Source organism: Sarcophilus harrisii, chromosome 4 (genome assembly GCF_902635505.1).
Source record: "Sarcophilus harrisii chromosome 4, mSarHar1.11, whole genome shotgun sequence".
Lineage (NCBI taxonomy): Eukaryota > Metazoa > Chordata > Mammalia > Dasyuromorphia > Dasyuridae > Sarcophilus > Sarcophilus harrisii.
This window is the reverse complement of record NC_045429.1, coordinates 170017883-170037560: the sequence shown is the minus strand read 5'-3', so window position 1 is coordinate 170037560 and position 19678 is coordinate 170017883. Positions and strand designations below refer to the sequence as shown.

At 34.5% G+C, this 19678-nt stretch overlaps 1 protein-coding gene across 3 annotated transcripts in view; it reads right to left on the bottom strand.

The window, feature by feature from the left end:
* The window catches only part of ECHDC1 (ethylmalonyl-CoA decarboxylase 1), a 53310-nt gene that overhangs the window by 21662 nt on the left and 11970 nt on the right, over positions 1–19678 (bottom strand). For all 3 annotated transcript variants that reach the window (XM_031964307.1, XM_012549323.3, XM_031964309.1), the window contains 2 exons: positions 9158–9210; positions 7767–7847 (listed from right to left, as the gene is read on the bottom strand). In XM_031964307.1, coding sequence (XP_031820167.1) covers positions 7767–7847; positions 9158–9210 — 134 coding nt within the window. The remainder of the gene's footprint in view (positions 1–7766; positions 7848–9157; positions 9211–19678) is intronic.

Below are 19678 nucleotides of genomic sequence, written 5' to 3'. Positions count from 1 at the left end.
TTGGGATATACTGGTACATGTAAAGGTTTTTTGCTCAGCTACTGTTACATTTGGATATTTGTAGACTAGATTCACTTTATGTACTGGTTCTTGTTAATAGTCTGGCTGATTCTTTTTTATGCTCTTCCACTCCCCTCAACCACATATCAGGTTATAGAGAGAACATGAAAAAAGGGAGATTCAAAATATTAAATGGCAGCTAGGATAAGGATATTGTTACTACCAAATAGCATGATCCATGGATCAGACATGAAGATTAGTAGAGGTAGAGGATGTACTTGCACTTGCACTGTTTAACATTTGCTGATTAATTATTTTTACTAATATGTTTAAAGTTCAAGAACACGTGAAAATGTCAGGAAATACATAGCATTTTTCAAGGATATGAACAGGAAGTTTTCAAGAGAAGAAATTCAAGGTATCAATAATCACTAATAAAAAGAGAAAGGCAAATCAAAACAACTCCAATGTTATATGTCACAACCACCAGATTGACAAATATGGAAAAAACGAAAATTACAGATGTTAGAGGGGTTATGGGGAAGACTTGTCCACTAATAATGGAGCTGCAAATTGGTACAATTATTGCATAAAATAACTTAGAAATACATCCTTAAACAACTAAAGTGAGCAAATTCTTTGAGTCATGATATTGCTGCTGGATAGATACTGTAATGAGATTAAAGAAAGTGAAAAAGGATTCATATGTATAACATTTATAGCAGTACTTTTTTTATAGCAAAGAACTAGAAACAAGGGAGGTACAGAATACAGCAAAAGTACTGGCATCTAGGTGATGTAGTAGAAAGATTGTTGGACCTATACTCAAGAAGACTCAAGTTCAAAATCTGCCTCAGATACTTCCTTAGCTCTATTATGTAATTCTAAGCAAATCACTTCATATTTCTAGTTTCTTATTTTTGTTTTTGTTTGTTTTTGAGGCAATTGGGATTAAGTGACTTGCCCAAGATCACACAGCTAGGACATATTAGGTGTCTGACACCAGATTTGAATCAGGTCCTCCTGAATTCAGGGCCAGCACTCTATACACTGTGCCACCTAGATGCTTTCCACCCCCCCACCTCCACAAAAAAGGGTATAAAAGTAATAGGATCTCCATTATAGGGTTGTTGTGGAGCTCACATGAATTAACATATGTAATGCACTATGCAAACCTTAAACAAAGCTAACTATTATTACTATGTAATATAGTAATACATATTATACATATGGAAAAAACAAGAAATCTGGAAAGACTTTTATAAACTAATGAAGACTGAAGTGGACAGAAGTAGGTCACAATTACGTATACAAAGACCACAGTATTATAATGAAAATCAACTTTGAAAGTCCTAAGACCTCTGACCAATGTAATGATCAATCATAACTCTAGAACCTCCTGTATGTTTTCAGGCACAAACATCATAACACAAATTTATTTTGCTTGACTACTTTTGTTACATGGATACAATTATTATTTAACTTTTATTTGTGAATGAAACATTTAAAAACCACATAGAAAAGAACATTAGGAAGTTTAGAGGGGAACATAGACAAGCAGGTTAATGCTGGTGTATGACAGTTAAATTTAATAGTAAGAGGGATGGGACTAGTGATTTCACAAATATAAGAAAGGTAAAGAAACTCCAGATATGAATGCAATCAGCCCCTTTTTCTTCAACCTGGCTTTAGAAAGCTGCCTAGGGCATTGAAGTAATTTGCCTAGGGTCACGTAGCCAGTATATGTCAAATATAGGAAATCAATGCAGGTCTTCTGGTCTCCAAGAACAACTTTTCATCCACTGTGACACTACCTTTCTTCTTTGTATTCTGGGAATCTTTATGTATGGAAATATTTATGTTCATTTAATGATTTTCTATTTCATGATGATATTTTATAAAAAATATGGCTTCGTTTCCTATTTGGAAGAATTGGAGATGGTACTTAAATGGAAAGGGTGTTAACAACAGGTTCAAGCAAACAAAAAAGGCTATAGCTTTGGAGATATTTCCTGTATGAAGTATAAAGAAAAGGAGGTATTTAAAATAAACTCCCAAAGTATTCAGTATCAATTGTCTAGCCATTCTGTCTTCTGAGTGGTTTATGTCTTAGTGTGTGGGGAACAGAGAGTTAATAACTAGCTAGGTAAGGCTTTGGAATGCTTGCACCTCAGTTGTGGTGGTATAGGATTTTTCCCCTATTTTCTTCTGTGTTTGTCTTGTAGCACTAGCTACCAAATCTTTAGAGAATGGAATAAAGAAGTTTTGTGGTACCTCTGTATTCCACTGAGAATGAGGATGTGGTCCAAAGTCAATCCCTTTACTGATTTTGTCAATAAAGGGAATACATAAGTGATGTCTGAATAATGATGATATATCCTGAAAATATGATCTGCTAGGTATCTGATCTTCAGCAAGGAAGTTCCTTCCCCCATCACTGGGCAAGGCTGCCAAGCAGTGAATGTGTACCATAAAGTACTATATTCCACACTACCTCCTCTAATTAAAAGGAGGAAAAAAAAGGGGGGGGGGGATTGGATTCTTATGTAAAATAAGTGCATATAAAAATTCTAGAGAGAGAACTATGAATGAATGAAGATGGAAGCTTACTATTTTGATCTTTTTTTGTTGTTGTATGCTTTCCCTTTCTTGAGGTTTTTCCCTTTTGTTCCAATTTTTTCTTTCATGATTAATATGGAAAAATTGAAACTAAAAATCTTACAAAAATGAATGCTGAAAACTATCTTTACATGTAATTAGAAAAATAAAATACTACTGAAATAAAAATTTAAAAGAGGTTGGTGTTTTTTTTAAATGTATAATATAAAACTGTTTTGTAACGGTCATGTGATTTACATTCAAAACAATGCATACAATTATACTGATTTTATGAAATGTGAATATACAAAAAGCTAAAATACTAAAAACTACTTAAACATGAAGGTTTTAAGCTGGAAGATAGGCCTCTGGTTAAAATAAAATAACATTATTTTGAAAAAAAATAAAATACTTTTTTCGTCCCTCACCTTCCACACACTATTCCCTCTGTTTTATATTATCTCAGTTGCCATTTTAGGGAAATAAAAGCTCATTTTATAGAGCACTTAAGATTTACAAAGTGTTTTCTCATAATAATTTTGTGCAGGTTAAAACAAGTATTATTATCCCAATTTTATAGATAAAGAAATTGAACCTTGGTTCACTTGGCCAGTTACAATTAAAAAGTATTATGGCCAAGGTTTAAACAAAGACCACTGGATTCCAAAACCCATGACTCTTATCACTATACCATTATGTCTCTTAAGTTTCTAAAAGATGTACGATCTTCCCCCATGGGAAAACTGAAGCACAATAGGATCACAAATTTGGGAACGCTTCCTACCTTGATATTTGAAAGAAGTTCATTACTTTTTACCTCCCTATACCTTCTACAAACTTGTCCTGCTTCCCTAAAATTTTCTGAGTCCATAATAGCATAGTTATAAAGTATGACTTGGATAAGAATCTAGCAGTGTCAGAATTTGGTGATTACAGATGTTAAAGATTATGGATTAGGCAGAACCACAAGGGGGAATAACGGAGATGTGTCCATGGAGGCAAATTTCCCTCTTATGGCTGAATTTTACTGGTTAGCCACTACTATTAGTGGCTGGCTTACAAATAATATAATTACAGATAGTCTGCCATTCATTGAATTTTCTTTGCCAATGTGAGCCAAAATGAAGCTTCCTTAAACAGAGTAAGTTCTGCACCTATCCCTAGGATAAGCAAGAACATGAGATATATCAGCTAATCTTCAAACTAAATTTACATATTATGTTAGGTAAAATCAAAACTAACTGCTAACTGAGCTTATTTAACACTATATGGGACTGAGTAGCCAGTGTGTGTTCATTTCCAAAGTATGCCCTAGACTAGAAGCCCAGAATAAGCTATTACAATCTAAGATGTCCCCATACTTTTGTGGATCCTTGATCCACCAGTCAAGCCTTTTTAAGACTCTTTACCTTTGGTGTCCAACTGCCGCCCAACTCTCTCACCTGTATAGCATGTGCAGTAGTTATACTTCCTGTAAAACCATCTCAACAAGAAGGCTAACCCAGGTCAAGGCAGGCCTCAAACCTATCAATGAGTTAAGGGAGGGGTATCTACCCCAATCATGTGAAGATTTTCCTGGTAGAATAGGCAGATGTGAATAATTTTTCCAACAGGCCATTAAGACAGCAGAAGCAAGTTCTATGGAACATGATAAATGCCAAGGTTATCCCAAGCCATTGGGATCATCTTGACTTTTGTCTTTATTTTATTTTATTTTATTTTTTTTAATTTAATAGCCTTTTATTTACAGGTTATATGCATGGGTAACTTTACAGCATTAACAATTGCCAAACCTCTTGTTCCAATTTTTCACCTCTTACCCCCCCCACCCCCTCCCCCAGATGGCAGGATGCCCAGTAGATGTTAAATATATTAAAATATAAATTAGATACACAATAAGTATACATGACCAAATCGTTATTTTGCTGTACAAAAAGAATCAGACTCTGAAATATTGTACAATTAGCTTGTGAAGGAAATCAAAAATGCAGGTGGGCATAAATATAGGGATTGGGAATTCAATGTAATGGTTTTTATTGACTTTTGTCTTTAATGATTTTGTAAGACAGAGTGAGGCCAACCAATAGGGCAATTTTACCTCACTTAAATCCAATCTCTGAGCAAGTCAGAAGACATCACCCATATTATTTTACCATCTTATATTTTTACTACTTGATTATTTTATTATTGTACTCCTATTTAAAGTCCAGTGATGACAAGCAAGTGTTGAAGCAGCAGGTACAAATACACTGGAAGCTATAGTCACAACCCTACACACAGGCAGCCCTCTGGGAATCCGAGTAGCCTTTTTTAAGAACCATAATGCTCACCTTCTAATATAAGGGGCAAGAAAAAGTGCCCTAAAAATTGTTTCATGTAACCTAACCCTGACCTACCTGCTGCAGTAGGTAAGGATCCTATCCTGTACTTGAAATACAAAAATGTATAAAAACTTTTGCAAAGATGATTCTACTAAATCACTGACTGGTACATAGAATATGTGTGTGCTTACGGACAACAATAAAACCTAGACCTAAAAGACAAAAGGCTTTAATTATGAGAGAACACAGCAGGTATTGCATCCAAATAGCAGCCCTTGAGTTAAACAAAGCTGACAAATGAAGTACAGCTTACTGAAGTCAGAGCTGAAAACATTTTTCTGGAGTAACCTGAGTGCCACACTAACATCATCAGTGTGTATGCTCCCACCATTACAAAGCTTGAAGAGATCAAAGAAAAATTTTATGAAGATGAGGAAGACCCTCATCACCAATGGCTGAAAGAGGACAAGCCTGTATTTCTGGGTGATTATATACATTACATTGAAATCAATCCCTCTCTAGCCAAATTTGTAACTGAAGATGAGATTTGAATGCCATTAGGTTCTTCCCATGTGGGCAAGTGCCTGATGCTGATTCCATTCTAACCAAGATTTATAAGGCAGGGGCTACTGCTCACAAAAACTTACTGAAGTCTTTTGGGTTATATGGCAAGAGGAAGTTATTCCCCCAGGAAATCAAGGATGCTTCCACTATCCATCTCTATAAAGAAAAAGGAAATAGGTTGTATTGTGATAATCACAGAGGAGTCTTTCTCTTAGTCACAACTGACAAGATTCGTGCCAAATATCCTCTTTAATAGGTTGATCTTTCACCTAGAAAATGGTCAACTCCTTGAAAGCCAATGTGAATTCTGAAAGGGCTGGAGAATGATTGATAAACCGTTTGCTGCCCAACTCCACAAGAGATGAAAGAGCAGAACAAAGATCTAAACACAATGTTTGTCAATCTGGCCAAGGCTTCTGACACTGTTGATCATAAAAGTTTGTGGAAGATAACATCAAAATTTGGTTGCCCAAAGAAGTTGATCAATATTGTATACCACATTTATGGAATGACATTATTAAATGGGATCTGGATAAAGGATTATATAGTTATAAACATGCTATTTTAACATAATGTTTTTAGTAATGTTCTAGGGAGCATTTAATGGCAAAGAAAACAGCACCAAGGTGAGCTATTGCACTGAGGGTAAATTATTTAACTTAAAAAGCCTACAAATGTCAAGGCTACAGGGGAGGGAGAATTAGTGTGTGATTTTTTTTTTTTTTTTTTTTTTGCCTATGACTGTGCACTCAATCCACCTCTAAAGCTGAAATGCAATAAAACGTGGATCAATTCTCTGTAGTAATTTTGGTTTAACAAAAAAACACATGTTCTTTACTAGCTATCACCAAACCATCCCAATATGAAACCATCAGTTGTAGCAAATGGAGAAATTCTGAATACTGTAGATAAATTCACTTGGCAGTATAGTTTCCATGGATATACACATAGACAACGAGGTTGATTCACACAGTGCCAGAGCTAGCTCAGTGTATGGGACAGTCCAAAGGAAGGTGGGAGAGAAAAGATATTAGACTGCCTACCAAACCAATGGCCTACAGAGCTGCTATGCTGACCTCATTATTATATGCCTGTGAAACCTTGATAGTATAGCAAAGTCATGCCAGAAAACTCATTTCCATTTGAATTATGTTAGGAAGATTCTGAAGATCTTTGGACAAAATAAAGTATCAAATACCAAGGTCCTTTCTCCAGCTAAACTGCCAAGCATTCACACTACTGCAGTTATGCAACTTCAAAGGGCTGGCCATCTTGTTTGAATTCCAAATGTACATTTGTTTAAAAGATTACTTTATGGAGAACTTATGCAATGAAGATGCTTACATGAAAGTCAGGAGAAATAATAAAAGGACAGTTTCAAGATCTCTCTGAAGAACTTTGAAATTGATTATGTGATATAAGAGACATAGGCATAAGACCATCCAGCATGGTATGCCCATGTCAAATAAGGTGCTGTGCTCAATGAATAAAGCAATATTGTAGTAGCTCAAAAGAAATGTAAGATACACAAATTTAGTAGCATCTCCACTCCATATGTTCATATGGTCTATTTGAGCCTGACCTGAGCATTCTAAGCTCATATTTGTCTAATTAGCCACAACCAGACATATTATATGCTGACATTAACATGGTGATGTCATTTTGGTCCACTTCAAAAATGAAAAACAACCATTATTCAGCCCTAAGGGATCCTTATATATGGTTTAATGGCTTATTTTTTGAGTTTGTTCTAGAACCACTTTCCCATGTCTGAACAGATGTATATTCTTATCCAACTTCTTTGTCTCCCTAAAATAAACTTTGAAGTCATTTACCATGAGATATGATAGTACTGAGAAAACCCAAAAGTCCCAGCGCACATTATTCTTGTTAGCAAGATGTTTGTTTCTGCTAATTTTTATCTTATTTTGCTTCTCTATAAGTTATGGTGTATATCTTATTTGTACAATATAATTGACCTGTAAGTTGGTCTTCACATCTTTATTCAGCATCCTTCCTCAAGGGCTACTTGCTTTTGTGCTGAGATGGAACAGAATTTATCCAAAATAATTCTGTTTCTGTACCAAAGCCATACAAATAATAAAATTGATTATTAAAGATATATGATTAATAATGTACCAAAAATCTTCAAGTGATATATGACAAAATAAAACTGTTCACTGATACATAACTCTGCTCAGTAATATATAAGACATTGCCAATCATCTCAGAGTGAACGATAGATATATATTTGTTTAAGAGCTAACACAATTTCCACTGTACCTGAAATCACATGCTGTGGTAAATTCTGCTCCTCCACCCATTGCTCTTCCTTGAACCAAAGCAACACTTATTAAAGGCAGCCTACATAATAAAGAAAAACAACAAAATATTATTAACTTGTTTTATATCTGTGAATGTCAATTTAATAAAGCTTGTGTCAATATCTGAGAAGATTTAATGGGAGAGCTAAATTATTACAGTACATTATAATTAGAAATAACCTCCAAAAGACAATGAAACATTGGGCTTTCATTTCAGATGGGAAGAGAGAGGAAAAAAGGGGAGTAAGAGAGAAAATGCAACTTATAATTCATATTAAAATTACTGTAATCATTCTCCCTAAATAGATTGATAATCTATAACTAAGCATTTGGAGTAACACTTTAACTGGACATATGGAGCAACAATGAAACTTAGTTCCAGAAATATTTGAGTCCTGGAATATCAAACTGGAGGAAGACACATAAGGAACTTAGAAAGAAAAATTCATTCTACAAATAGTAGGAAATTCTTTTACAAAATGCTCATCTTTTATAGACTGCTTCCCAATATTATTAATCATTCGACTCAGAACTCAATTGAATAGAACTTTTCCAACTCAAATGTCCAGGGCAACAATGAGCGCAAATGAAGACTTAGTCTCAGCTGTCCCTAAAACTTCTCTTCAGTCACTCAGGGGAAATTCCATATGGATTATAAAGGAGTACCACTATCCCTGTCTACATTCTGTAATCTCAAACTGAGACCAGGAAAAATCAATCAGTATTTAAGAATCTGAATGGGATTGTGCAAGTGTGAGCTTCATAAGTAAAAAAGAGTAATCAGTTCAGGCAGAGTGTGCCCCTCAATTAATGCTAGATTACACAACCCTCTCCACCCCAACTCCCAACCTATCCCTACATCTTCCTCTTCACTGATGCAAATTCTTGCCAAGGCTTTGCTCAATTAAGTCTTTTCTCTTTGCAAAGCATTTTCTACCCACCATAGCCCACAGACATCGCTTCTTCCTTCAGTCTCACAGCATTCACCTGTACAACTGGCAATTAATTCTGGAATTACTTTGTGGTAGCTTTTGTATGATATTTACTTATCTTTACTTAGTAAATTTTCCTGATATCATCTATAAAGATTTTGAGGTTCAGAATAAGTATACCTTATATTTATTTTCCTCATTCTCTAAGCTCCTTGTTTGTACACAACAGGTGTGTAAACATTTGCTGATTACTCTTTATTTGTTCATAACCCTGAGTCTTTTTAAATGATAGTCAAAGTTGCCAAAAGAGAAGTGTTCATCACCTCCCTCAGCATTTTCAATGATTGATATGTTTACAGTTACAACAACAGTGGAGTTATAAAGTGGAGCAATCCCTTAATAAAGAAAGGGACACTACCTCATAAATCTTGTTAAGGTGTTTTGCATAAACATGCACAATTGAACTCCATCCTGCAAATAAAAAGAAAAATAAATAAATAAACACACGCACACACAATTAATATAATTACATTACAGAGTGAAAACTGTTTTTCTGAATTTGAGAATTTCCAAGTTGTAGAGCTCAAAAGTAAACCTGAGTTTCCTCTTTTTTGCAGATTTTGTGTAGCTTGTACAACAAGGTGTATTGTGCCCAAATGATTGCTTTCATGTTTTCTAAAGCCGAATTACAACTGAAAACCTAAAACCAAAATAATAAATGTTTATAAGATAGCTTAGGATAACAATTCTTATTTAACAATTCACAATTAAAGCAATTATTCTAATTAACATAAAGAATAAATTCTTCTTAATCATCTAATCAACACACATTTCTCAAACATCTAATAGGCAGTGGAGATAAAATACAAAAACAAGATATTCCTTACCTTCAAGACTTTAAATTATAATGGGGAAACAACAAAAGAAGGAAACAACTACTATGTGGCACTCATTTCTGGTCTGACTGTACAAAGGAAACTAATTCTGATATGTCACACATCCATATTGTATTACTTATATAATGACTATAGTCATATATATATATATATATATACACACACATATATATATTATATATATATAATTTTGATACCTGCTATATCCAATAACTTTTGACTCTTTTCTTGAAGAAAGTTCTCTTGAACTATAGATATGAATCTATGTATTATATTGTGATCTATGTATGTATTGTGAAAAAAAAAAGGTTAAACCTCTTTGGTTTTTTAGTCTTGAATAAAACGTTTCACATGTACTTAATGGTAGTCTTTTTGCTCATACCTTATCTATCATGCGCATTCCAAGACAAGATTACTATGTCACATAAAATTATATTATTCATTCTCAGTTTAAACTAAAAATAAAAAAAAATGGAAGTAACAACAAGTAGAAAGATAAAACCACCAGGATAATAACAATCATTAAATCTATAAAAGATCAAGGTATCATAGGTTAGCAAAAAGTTAATCAAGAAGGCAAAGAAACACAATATCCTCCAGGTAAGTATATGTACATTTCAGAATTGACTGATTCCCTTCTATGTCATCGAAAATTGAAAAATTGTATATTACCCTCTCCACCTTGCATTTTTCCAAACTGTTCAATCCACCAAAGAACTATATACATCTTGATGGTCTATATGACATCACTAGTATCAAAACAGTATTTATTTAGGCAGGCAAGCTGCCACATGGCTCATCAAAGATGGATCCTGGACTCTGGAGTCTGGAGCCTGAAGACTTCCCTGCTGAGCGAGCTACAGCAGAGAGACTCTCTCCCTCAGCCCTCCAATCCTTCCCTATGATTACCTAACCACAACAGATTCTGCAGGCACCAATCATGAGGAGAGCCATCACATCACCATATGTTTATAGAACCATTATCTCACACTGAGTAGGTATTTAGCCTTAAGTACTCTGCTATCTTAGATTCAAGTACACCTTTTCAGAGTTCCAGCCCTCTGCAATCCTTTCAGTTCTTTACAATTTAGGATTATGGATAAAATCAAAACAGTCCAATCAATATTTTTTCTAATTCTTTCTCTATGCCCTGTCTAAAACCTTTTCAAGATTAATCCTTGCACTCCATTGACTATTTTGCCTTTTCAATTGAGGATTATCTACTTTCTATACTACTCTTTAAACAAGTAGTATTAGAACTGTCAAGATATTAGGATATTTTTCCTTTTTTTTTTTTTTTTTAATTTATTTAATAGCCTTTTATTTACAGGTTATATGCATGGGTAACTTTACAGCATTAACAATTGCCAAACCTCTTGTTCCAATTTTTCACCTCTTACCCCCCACCCCCCTCCCCTAGATGGCAGGATGACCAGTAGATGTTGAATACATTAAAATATAAATTAGATACACAATAAGTATACATGACCAAAACATTATTTTGCTGTATAAAAAGAATCAGACTCTGAAATATTGTACAATTAGCTTGTGAAGGAACAAAAATGCAGGTGTGCATAAATATAGGGATTGGGAATTCAATGTAATGGTTTTTAGTCATCTCCCAGAGTTCTTTTTCTGGGCATAGCTAGTTCAGTTCATTACTGCTCCATTAGAAATGATTTGGTTGATCTCGTTGCTGAGGATGGCCTGGTCCATCAGAACTGGTCATCATATAGTATTGTTGTTGAAGTATATAATGATCTCCTGGTCCTGCTCATTTCACTCAGCATCAGTTCGTGTAAGTCTCTCCAGGCCTTTCTGAAATCATCCTGTTGGTCATTTCTTACAGAACAGTAATATTCCATAATATTCATATACCACAATTTATTCAGCCATTCTCCAACTGATGGACATCCATTCAATTTCCAGTTTCTAGCCACTACAAAGAGGGCTGCCACAAACATTCGTGCACATATAGGTCCTTTTCCCTTCTTTATAATCTCTTTGGGATATAAGCCCAGTAGTAACACTGCTGGATCAAAGGGTATGCAGTTTGATAACTTTTTGAGCATAATTCCAAACCACTCTCCAAAATGGTTGGATTCGTTCACAACTCCACCAACAATGCATCAATGTCCCAGTTTTCCCGCATCCCCTCCAACAATCATCATTATTTTTTCCTGTCATCTTAGCCAATCTGACAGGTGTGTAGTGGTATCTTAGAGTTGTCTTAATTTGCATTTCTCTGATTAATAATGACTTGGAGCATCTTTTCATATGACTAGAAATAGTTTCAATTTCTTCATCTGAGAATTGTCTGTTCATATCCTTTGACCATTTTTCAATTGGAGAATGGCTTGATTTTTTATAAATTAGTTAATTCTCTATATATTTTGGAAATGGGGCCTTTATCAGAACCTTTGACTTTAAAAATATTTTCCCAGTTTATTGCTTCCCTTCTAATCTTGTCTGCATTAGTTTTGTTTGTACAAAAACTTTTCAGTTTGGTATAGTCGAAATTTTCTATTTTGTGATCAGTAATGATCTCTAGTTCTGCTTTGGTCATAAAGTCCTTCCCCTTCCACAGGTCTGAGAGGTAAACTATCCTGTGTTAGGATATTTTTCCAAAGCTAAGGCCCAACAAGCAGGCTGGAATAGCAACAATCCTTTGTCCTTACCCTCTGGATGATCTCGGCCATTGTAAAATTCCACAATTGTTTCTGGTTATGAAACCTTTCTGTGAATCAATATTGTCACCCCTCATTATCAGAGCTCCAGTTCAATGAGTAACCATAGATATATGTATTGAGATCTCACCACTCACCATTCTGTAAAAAAAAAAAAAAACTCCAGTCTCTTGCCATGATTCAGTTCATCCTGGATCATTCTGGTAAGGATATCCTTTCTAAACTGCACACCTCTTATTAACTGGCCTCTCTATGTGCCTCCACTCTTTTACCATACATCCCTATTAAATTTGCAATTGTGTACACTTTTATACCTCAGCCAAACCAGATGTGATTAGAATTGTCTTTGGTGTGCTTTGTTAAAACTATCTATATCATGCTTGTGTTGTAAGCTAGCCTGCTGTTTATATGTGTTTTTAACATTTTGGTTTTGTCTGTGCCTTTGTAAAATAAAATGACTAGGTCACGTTTGTGTTGTGAGATAATGTTACTTTGAAAGATTTAAAATGCAGTCAGACTGATAAACCGTATCTAGAGAGTTTTGAACACTGAGAAATGAACTTTTATTGTTGAAACAATTGTCCCAATAAATATAACTTACTCCGACTTTAGGCCTTCCATGGGAAATTTGGTTATAAGAAAAAAAAATCAGTAAGACACTTTCCTCTCTTATCTCAGATCAGATTTCTAAATATTGTGTTGAAAAAAAAATTCTGGAAAAATAGAGAAACTTGAATTACATTCTCAGGCATGTAATCCCATTGCCTAGGGCCCATGTGATAGAGGAGAAGGCAATAGATGCAACAGGAACACTCTCCCTCCTCCAGTAGCCCCAATGATCCCAGATATCTTGCAGCCCACTCTTCTAGGCAAGCTTGGGGGGTATTACCCAAGTGAAGTACGATCTGTCTATTCTGTCCCCAGCAGCTGCAAGTGGCCCCAGTCCTAGCAGCCCCCAAAACTGCAGCTGTAATAGGGCTGAAGTAGGAGAGTGGGGAGAGGAGGTAGGTCCCACTTCCAGCATCTGCTTTGCCCTGCCACCAAAAACCACTATCAATGGGGAAGTCCTGGGACAGTCATCCCAACCCCTGCGATTTCCATTCAGTAGCTAGTTCCTTATGCCCCATCTTCTAAATCCCAGTCCGTATCTGCAGTGCAGGCCCAGCCCTCAGCATGTCCTGCCTAGCTACTGCCTGAGAAGGTCCTGGCCAGCACCTAGCATGGTAATATAAAGTATGGGAGCCAGTTAGTCTCTGTCCTTGGTGAGCCCACCCTTCTCTGTTTCAGTTGCAGAAATTTAGAAACTATGTAATCTTAAACAAGTTCTTTAATCTCTATTTGCCCCAGTTTCCTGATCTGTAAAGAGGAAAAAAGTTAATGGTACCTACCTCTCAGGGTTGTGAAAATCAAAATAATATAATGATTATAATGTGCTAAACATGGTGATTGGCATATATCTGTTATTATTTCTTTAATTGAATATAATTTTTCCATGTCTGACAACTCTACAGTAGTTTTAAAATGTCAAAGGTAATAAAATCAATCATTATGATAATTTGGAAATGCAACTGATGTCATCTGGTTTCATATTTTAGGTGCAAGATATCGTTTGTGATATTATTATATTTCTAAATTCTCTTGTATAGTGAAATTTGAGATACCATTTATAACAAAATTTTTGTAAGGCAAAACAACTTTTTAATTTGGATGCTGTTACACATGAATTGGGTTTTTGAAAGGATGTAATTAAAAAATAGATATTTGAAAGCTGTTAAATATTTACTGAGGCATTTTTGTTATAAAAACAATACTAATATATAATAGCAGTTTTTCATTTGAATTTCTTGGCTATTATTAATTTTGAGTCAACTACCAGGTATTTGCTCTATGTCTGAAGCCCCAGAATATGTGTAGTTTAAATTTATAAGTAAGGAAATGTTAACTGTAAAGGGAAACATCAGGAAAGATATTAAAGCTCTAAGTTGTAGTTAGTGAAATTTTACAATTTAAGGTAAAAATTCCTGGGATTGTAATTTACTATTATTTGGAGATTTTATTACAGGAATAGCTGTCAGAATTGTCACTGAAAAAAAATAGAAAATGGCTTATGCTGAAGACTAGGAACTCCTAAAGGTGGATTGTTATGCCTGGGGAAAGTTTAGGGATGACCTCAGATATGGATTAGCTATAAAATTTCCTGACTCTATTTCCCTATATGCTATTTCCTTGCTATAAAGGAAAAATCCCACCTGGTTAATCATGAGTCTTGCTTTTAACACTGTGACTACTTGATTGTCTGTCAAATATGACTTGTACCTGGAATCAAAAAGAGTTAAGGGAGCTTTTCCACCATTATACTGTTAAAATTATGCCCTTCTTTTTCCTTTTACAGAAAATTTCTACAATCAAGATTGGTGAGTACAGTACTATATTAAATAATATATTGAAACTGGAATATTTCTGAGTTACCATAATAAAATGCAAGTATGAACATCTTACAATTTTAATCTATATTTGTGGTCAAATTATAATATAAGGATAAAGTCCTCCTAAGGAGGAAATGATCACATAAGGTAATAAGACAAAGATGTAATGTGAAACTTTTCTAACTAAATGGAATAGTAAATTTTGAGACAGTAACAGGATTATATGCTTGGCTTCCAAATTTATTTATCATGAAAATGCAGGAAATCAAAATTAGATTGAGAATTTTACACATAAATTGTATTGATAATAATAGCAAATAAAGTTAAATTATTTTAAAGTATCTGTCTGATGGTTTTAAAAGGCAAAAGAGTTCATTTTGCAGTTAGAACCTCCAAATTGTTTAAAAAAGATTTTTATATCAGGTACAGGACTTAAGGTAGGATAGAAACAACAAATGGTATTTAAACTAAAATACTTTGAAGTTTCACAACTGGAAAACCAAATATAAATGATATTATTAGCAGAAATATCTAGGAACCTCTATATTTGGAACTAGAGAAGCAGAGCCCCTTTTAGAAATGAACTGAGAATAAGTATATTGTCTAAGAAAAGATATTAAGGGACCAGATTACTACCAGAAATATCTGGAATTCAAAATGTGTTCATTAAATGTTTACTGAGAATGGGTTACTAGGATACAAAGAATCTTTATATCAGGAAATATTGGTGATAACTATTATACTGCTTTGGTCTTTAGTTTCAAGATGTTCAAGTTTTCTTAGGTATCTTGGTGGCATGAAAATCTCACTTTTCAGAATTAATCCACTGAAAGCCCTCTAAGTAATTTGATCTGTATCTGACAATGCAATTATGAAAATTCTGAGAAAACTTTACTGCATTATTTGAACCTATCCTTGCATAGCTGGGAAACTGAATCATCTCTTTGTGCTGTTTAGTGACTCTTAACTAAGGATTTATACTATGCTGACCAGAAACTCAGATCCAAAGATGGATAAAAGGAGTTTTCTCATACTTATCAACCCATTTGTCTTCTAAAGAGTCCTTACTAGTCCTTCTGACTATTTTCTCAGTTGCCAAAGTTGTGAGTATGTACTTCCGAATCACCTAAAGAAAACACCCACTCCTAAGTAGACAGTAGAACCCTCCAAGGACCTCAAGGCTTGTCTAATACAGACCCAAAAACAGTCAACAAGTAGATGAGACTGCTGTCCCACAATTTCATATGAGGGCTGAGCATACTTTTCTAATTGGTTTTTTCCCCCCTTTCCCTTTTATTATTATGCCCAATCACCAAGGTTACCATTCAAGCGTATGTTGATATTTTCTCCCTCCACATTCTTGGGCCCTCCTCTCTTTTTGCTTGCAAGCAAATAATGGCTAGCAATGATACTTGGGACATACTTCCTAAAAAAGTTCAAGCCACTAATAAACTCGAACAATATCTTGTTCTGCACCAAGTGGCTTTTTGTGGCATCTTGGCTTATATCTGCTTCTTCTTTATTGGCCATAAGGAAATGAGTTCTTTCAATGCTCTTTTCTTTGGCCAAAAAGTGAAACTGAAGATATTAAGAGATACCTTGTTTTTCAGGGCTAAGGCCTAACAAGCAGGCTGTGCCCTGAGCAACAATCCTTTGTACCTCACCCTCTGGACAATCTCAGCCACAGAAAAATCCCAGAATTATTTCTGGTAATGAAATTCTGCTATTATAAATCAAACTTGTCACATTGTTACTGTTACCCCTTATTGTTGGGGCTACAATGTACTAAGTAGTCATAGGTATAAATACTGAGATTTCCCATATTGCCTCAGGCCCCCCACTAGGAGGAGGGCTCCAGCACATGTGTCCTTGCTTGCAAGCTATCTCCCTCATTTTGAAAATAAACTTCTGTTTGATTCTTGACTCTCCTGTCTCTAGCCTGTTTTGTTCGACTTAAAACACCCACAAGTTAGAGGCCAGTTACATTCAGTTGACAGAACTAATTCAACTCTTTCTTAAACTTAATTTTTTAAAGCTTCTGTAAAAGAAATAAATTTATACAGTGTTCTTCAAACACATAGTATTAAAACTGAACCAATTATTTCTTGTTTAAATAATCGGGGGGGGGGTATCTTTGTAAATTAAAGAAAGTTATAAGCTTAATAAAAACTATGTTAGAGATTTATTTACTTCTCTATTAAAAACTTTAAAATGTAATGGAAAAATAGCAGCATGATCAACAATATAATCATAATCAAAAAATATTTAAATAAGGATATTAGGGCATTTTAATTTGGGCATTTTATCTAAACTATAATCTATGCAAGCTATCTCGTTATCTTGAGCACAGAGAATTTAAGGCAATTTCACCAGATAAGCAGATATTTCAATAATGTATTTGAGATTATAAAAGGCAGAGTGTTTGCTACAGAAAGAAAAGCCTCTTTTACAGAGAGACTATTCATAAGACCATGTTAACAATTTCAGAGCCTCTTAGTTGGGACAGAACAGTCTTATTCAGATCTTACAGCTGCAAATTATAAACATTTTTGAATCTTGAGAGTCATGAAACTATTTTAAATTAAGTATTCTATACATTTATGCTTATCACTTTGACACAATTATACTAGGAAAATGACATTCACATTAATATTTTAACACATGCTGCTTTATATGATTTGTTATACTTTAAACCTCTTCCAATAGATTCCTTATCACACCCTCCAAAAAAGCCATCCTTTTTTGACCGTCAAGCCTTTTACATCACCATCCATCTACCTTTAAAGGTGAAGACCCTGACTCTTATTTAACTTATAAAACTGAGACCATTATTCAGGTATTCCCTTTATTTCTATTCTTTTATTATAAAACTCCTTGACATCATCATCAGCTACTTTTTCCTCCTTTCCCTGTCTTTGACAAAGAGGTAGTTTTCCCCTTGCAAAGGCCAATCCTTCTGCATGTGTATTTGATTTCAATCCATTTTCTTCAGTATACTGCATCTTTAATCATCCCCATATCCCCATGTCAAATTTTCAACCATTCCCTGCTTTCAAATATGTTCAAATCTCCCTCCATATTTAAAAAACACCTTCACTATACTCTACTATCCCCTTTATCTATGACTATACATACACACACACACAAATAAATCTACATACAGTTACCTATATTTTTCTTTTTCTGCCAAATTCATTACTTCCTCACCTCTTCCTCATTCAATCTATTGCAACTTACTTTCTAGCTTCATTACTTAACTGAAATTGCTCTTTCCAAAGTGACTCATCATCCCTTAATTGACAAATCTGTTGGTCTTTTCTCAGTACTCACCCTACCTACTGTATTTAATTCAGTTGACCACCTACTTCTGGATACTCTCAGTTTTTGGGATACCACTCTTCCCTTCTTCTCCTCATACCAACCCGACTATTTACCTTCTGTCTTCTTTGCTGATCATCATTCAAATCATGCCTCTAAATGTGGATGTATCCTAAGATTCTTTAATATATCTTCTCTTCTCCCTTAATCTTTGTGTGGGTGACCTCATTAGTTCCTATGGGTTTACCTTTTCTATGTAGAATATCTATATATTCAACCTCAGTTTATTCTCTGAACTTCACCTCTCTCTCTAGTTGCTTATTGGAAGTATCTTTCCCTATGATAGGATGGTTCCTCCCAGAACCTCAATTTAAGAAGGATGCCTAGGCCAGCCATGTTTTATTCTTCTTCAGGCTGTATTCCAGACATTTTCTACTATAGTCTAGCCATACCCCACTCCATTTCAGCCTTTTTTTAGGTGTCTTAGAATGAAAGCTCCTTGAGAACTGGAACTGTCCCTTCTTACTTGTATTAGTATACCCATCTTTAGCACAATGGCTGGTAAGAGCTTAACAAATGATTACAGAGTATTATAGCCACTGCAGCCAAAGTTATTTTCCTTAAATGGAAATATGATCTTATTACTCCCTACTGAATAAACTCTAATGCCTCTAGGATAAATGATAAACTCTATTTAACGTTTAAAGTTCTTCACAACCTAGTCCTAAGCTATCTTTCTAGTCTCCCTTTCATATTCTGCAATACAGCAAAACTGGCTTCTCTATTATTTACATATGATTCTCCATCTTCAAACTCATGCCTTTGAACCAGGTGTTCTCCACTGCTTCTTCATCTCTACTTCATAGTGTTCTTCTCTTACAAGACACAGTTCAAGCTTCATCTTTTGCAAGAAGCCTTTACTGAGTCTTCCTTTTCTGACCCCCCCCCCCACCAACAAACTATCTTATAGTTAATGATTTTGTACTTATTTATATTTATTTTGTGTGTGTACATAAATATACATTGTGTATATCATATAAAATATCATACATATATGTATATTTCTTGTCTTCCCATTACAATGTAAAATTTCTTTTAAGTAGGAATTATTTATTGTATCCAGAGCCTAGCATATCTGGCACATAGTATTCACTTAATAAATGCTTATTGAATGAAACATTAATCGAGTCCTGGAAAGTTTTTGCACAAAGGGAAGCTTGTTAAATCACAGATTTCCCATTAATTTACATTATAATCAAAATTTAAATTTATAATGTGTAGATAAAAAGCAATATGGTAAAATAGAAAGCATCTAAATGTGTAGTTAGAGGTGGTGACCAAATAGCAGGTCTACTCCTTAATTCTTTTGTGACCTTGCATAAGTCATAACCTCTCTGGAATATAGTTTCCTCAACTATAAAATCAGAAGATTGTGCTATATGATCACTGAAAGTCCCTTCTAGCTCTAAACTTTGATCCTATGAAACTTGTTCTAAGACAAACTCAGTAGATGCCAGAAATTTTGCTCGTTCTAAAAATTTCTATTCCCTGGAAAATATATTTTTTTTATTAAAAAAGACATTGAAACCTGTTTCAGAGCTAATTAAAAATT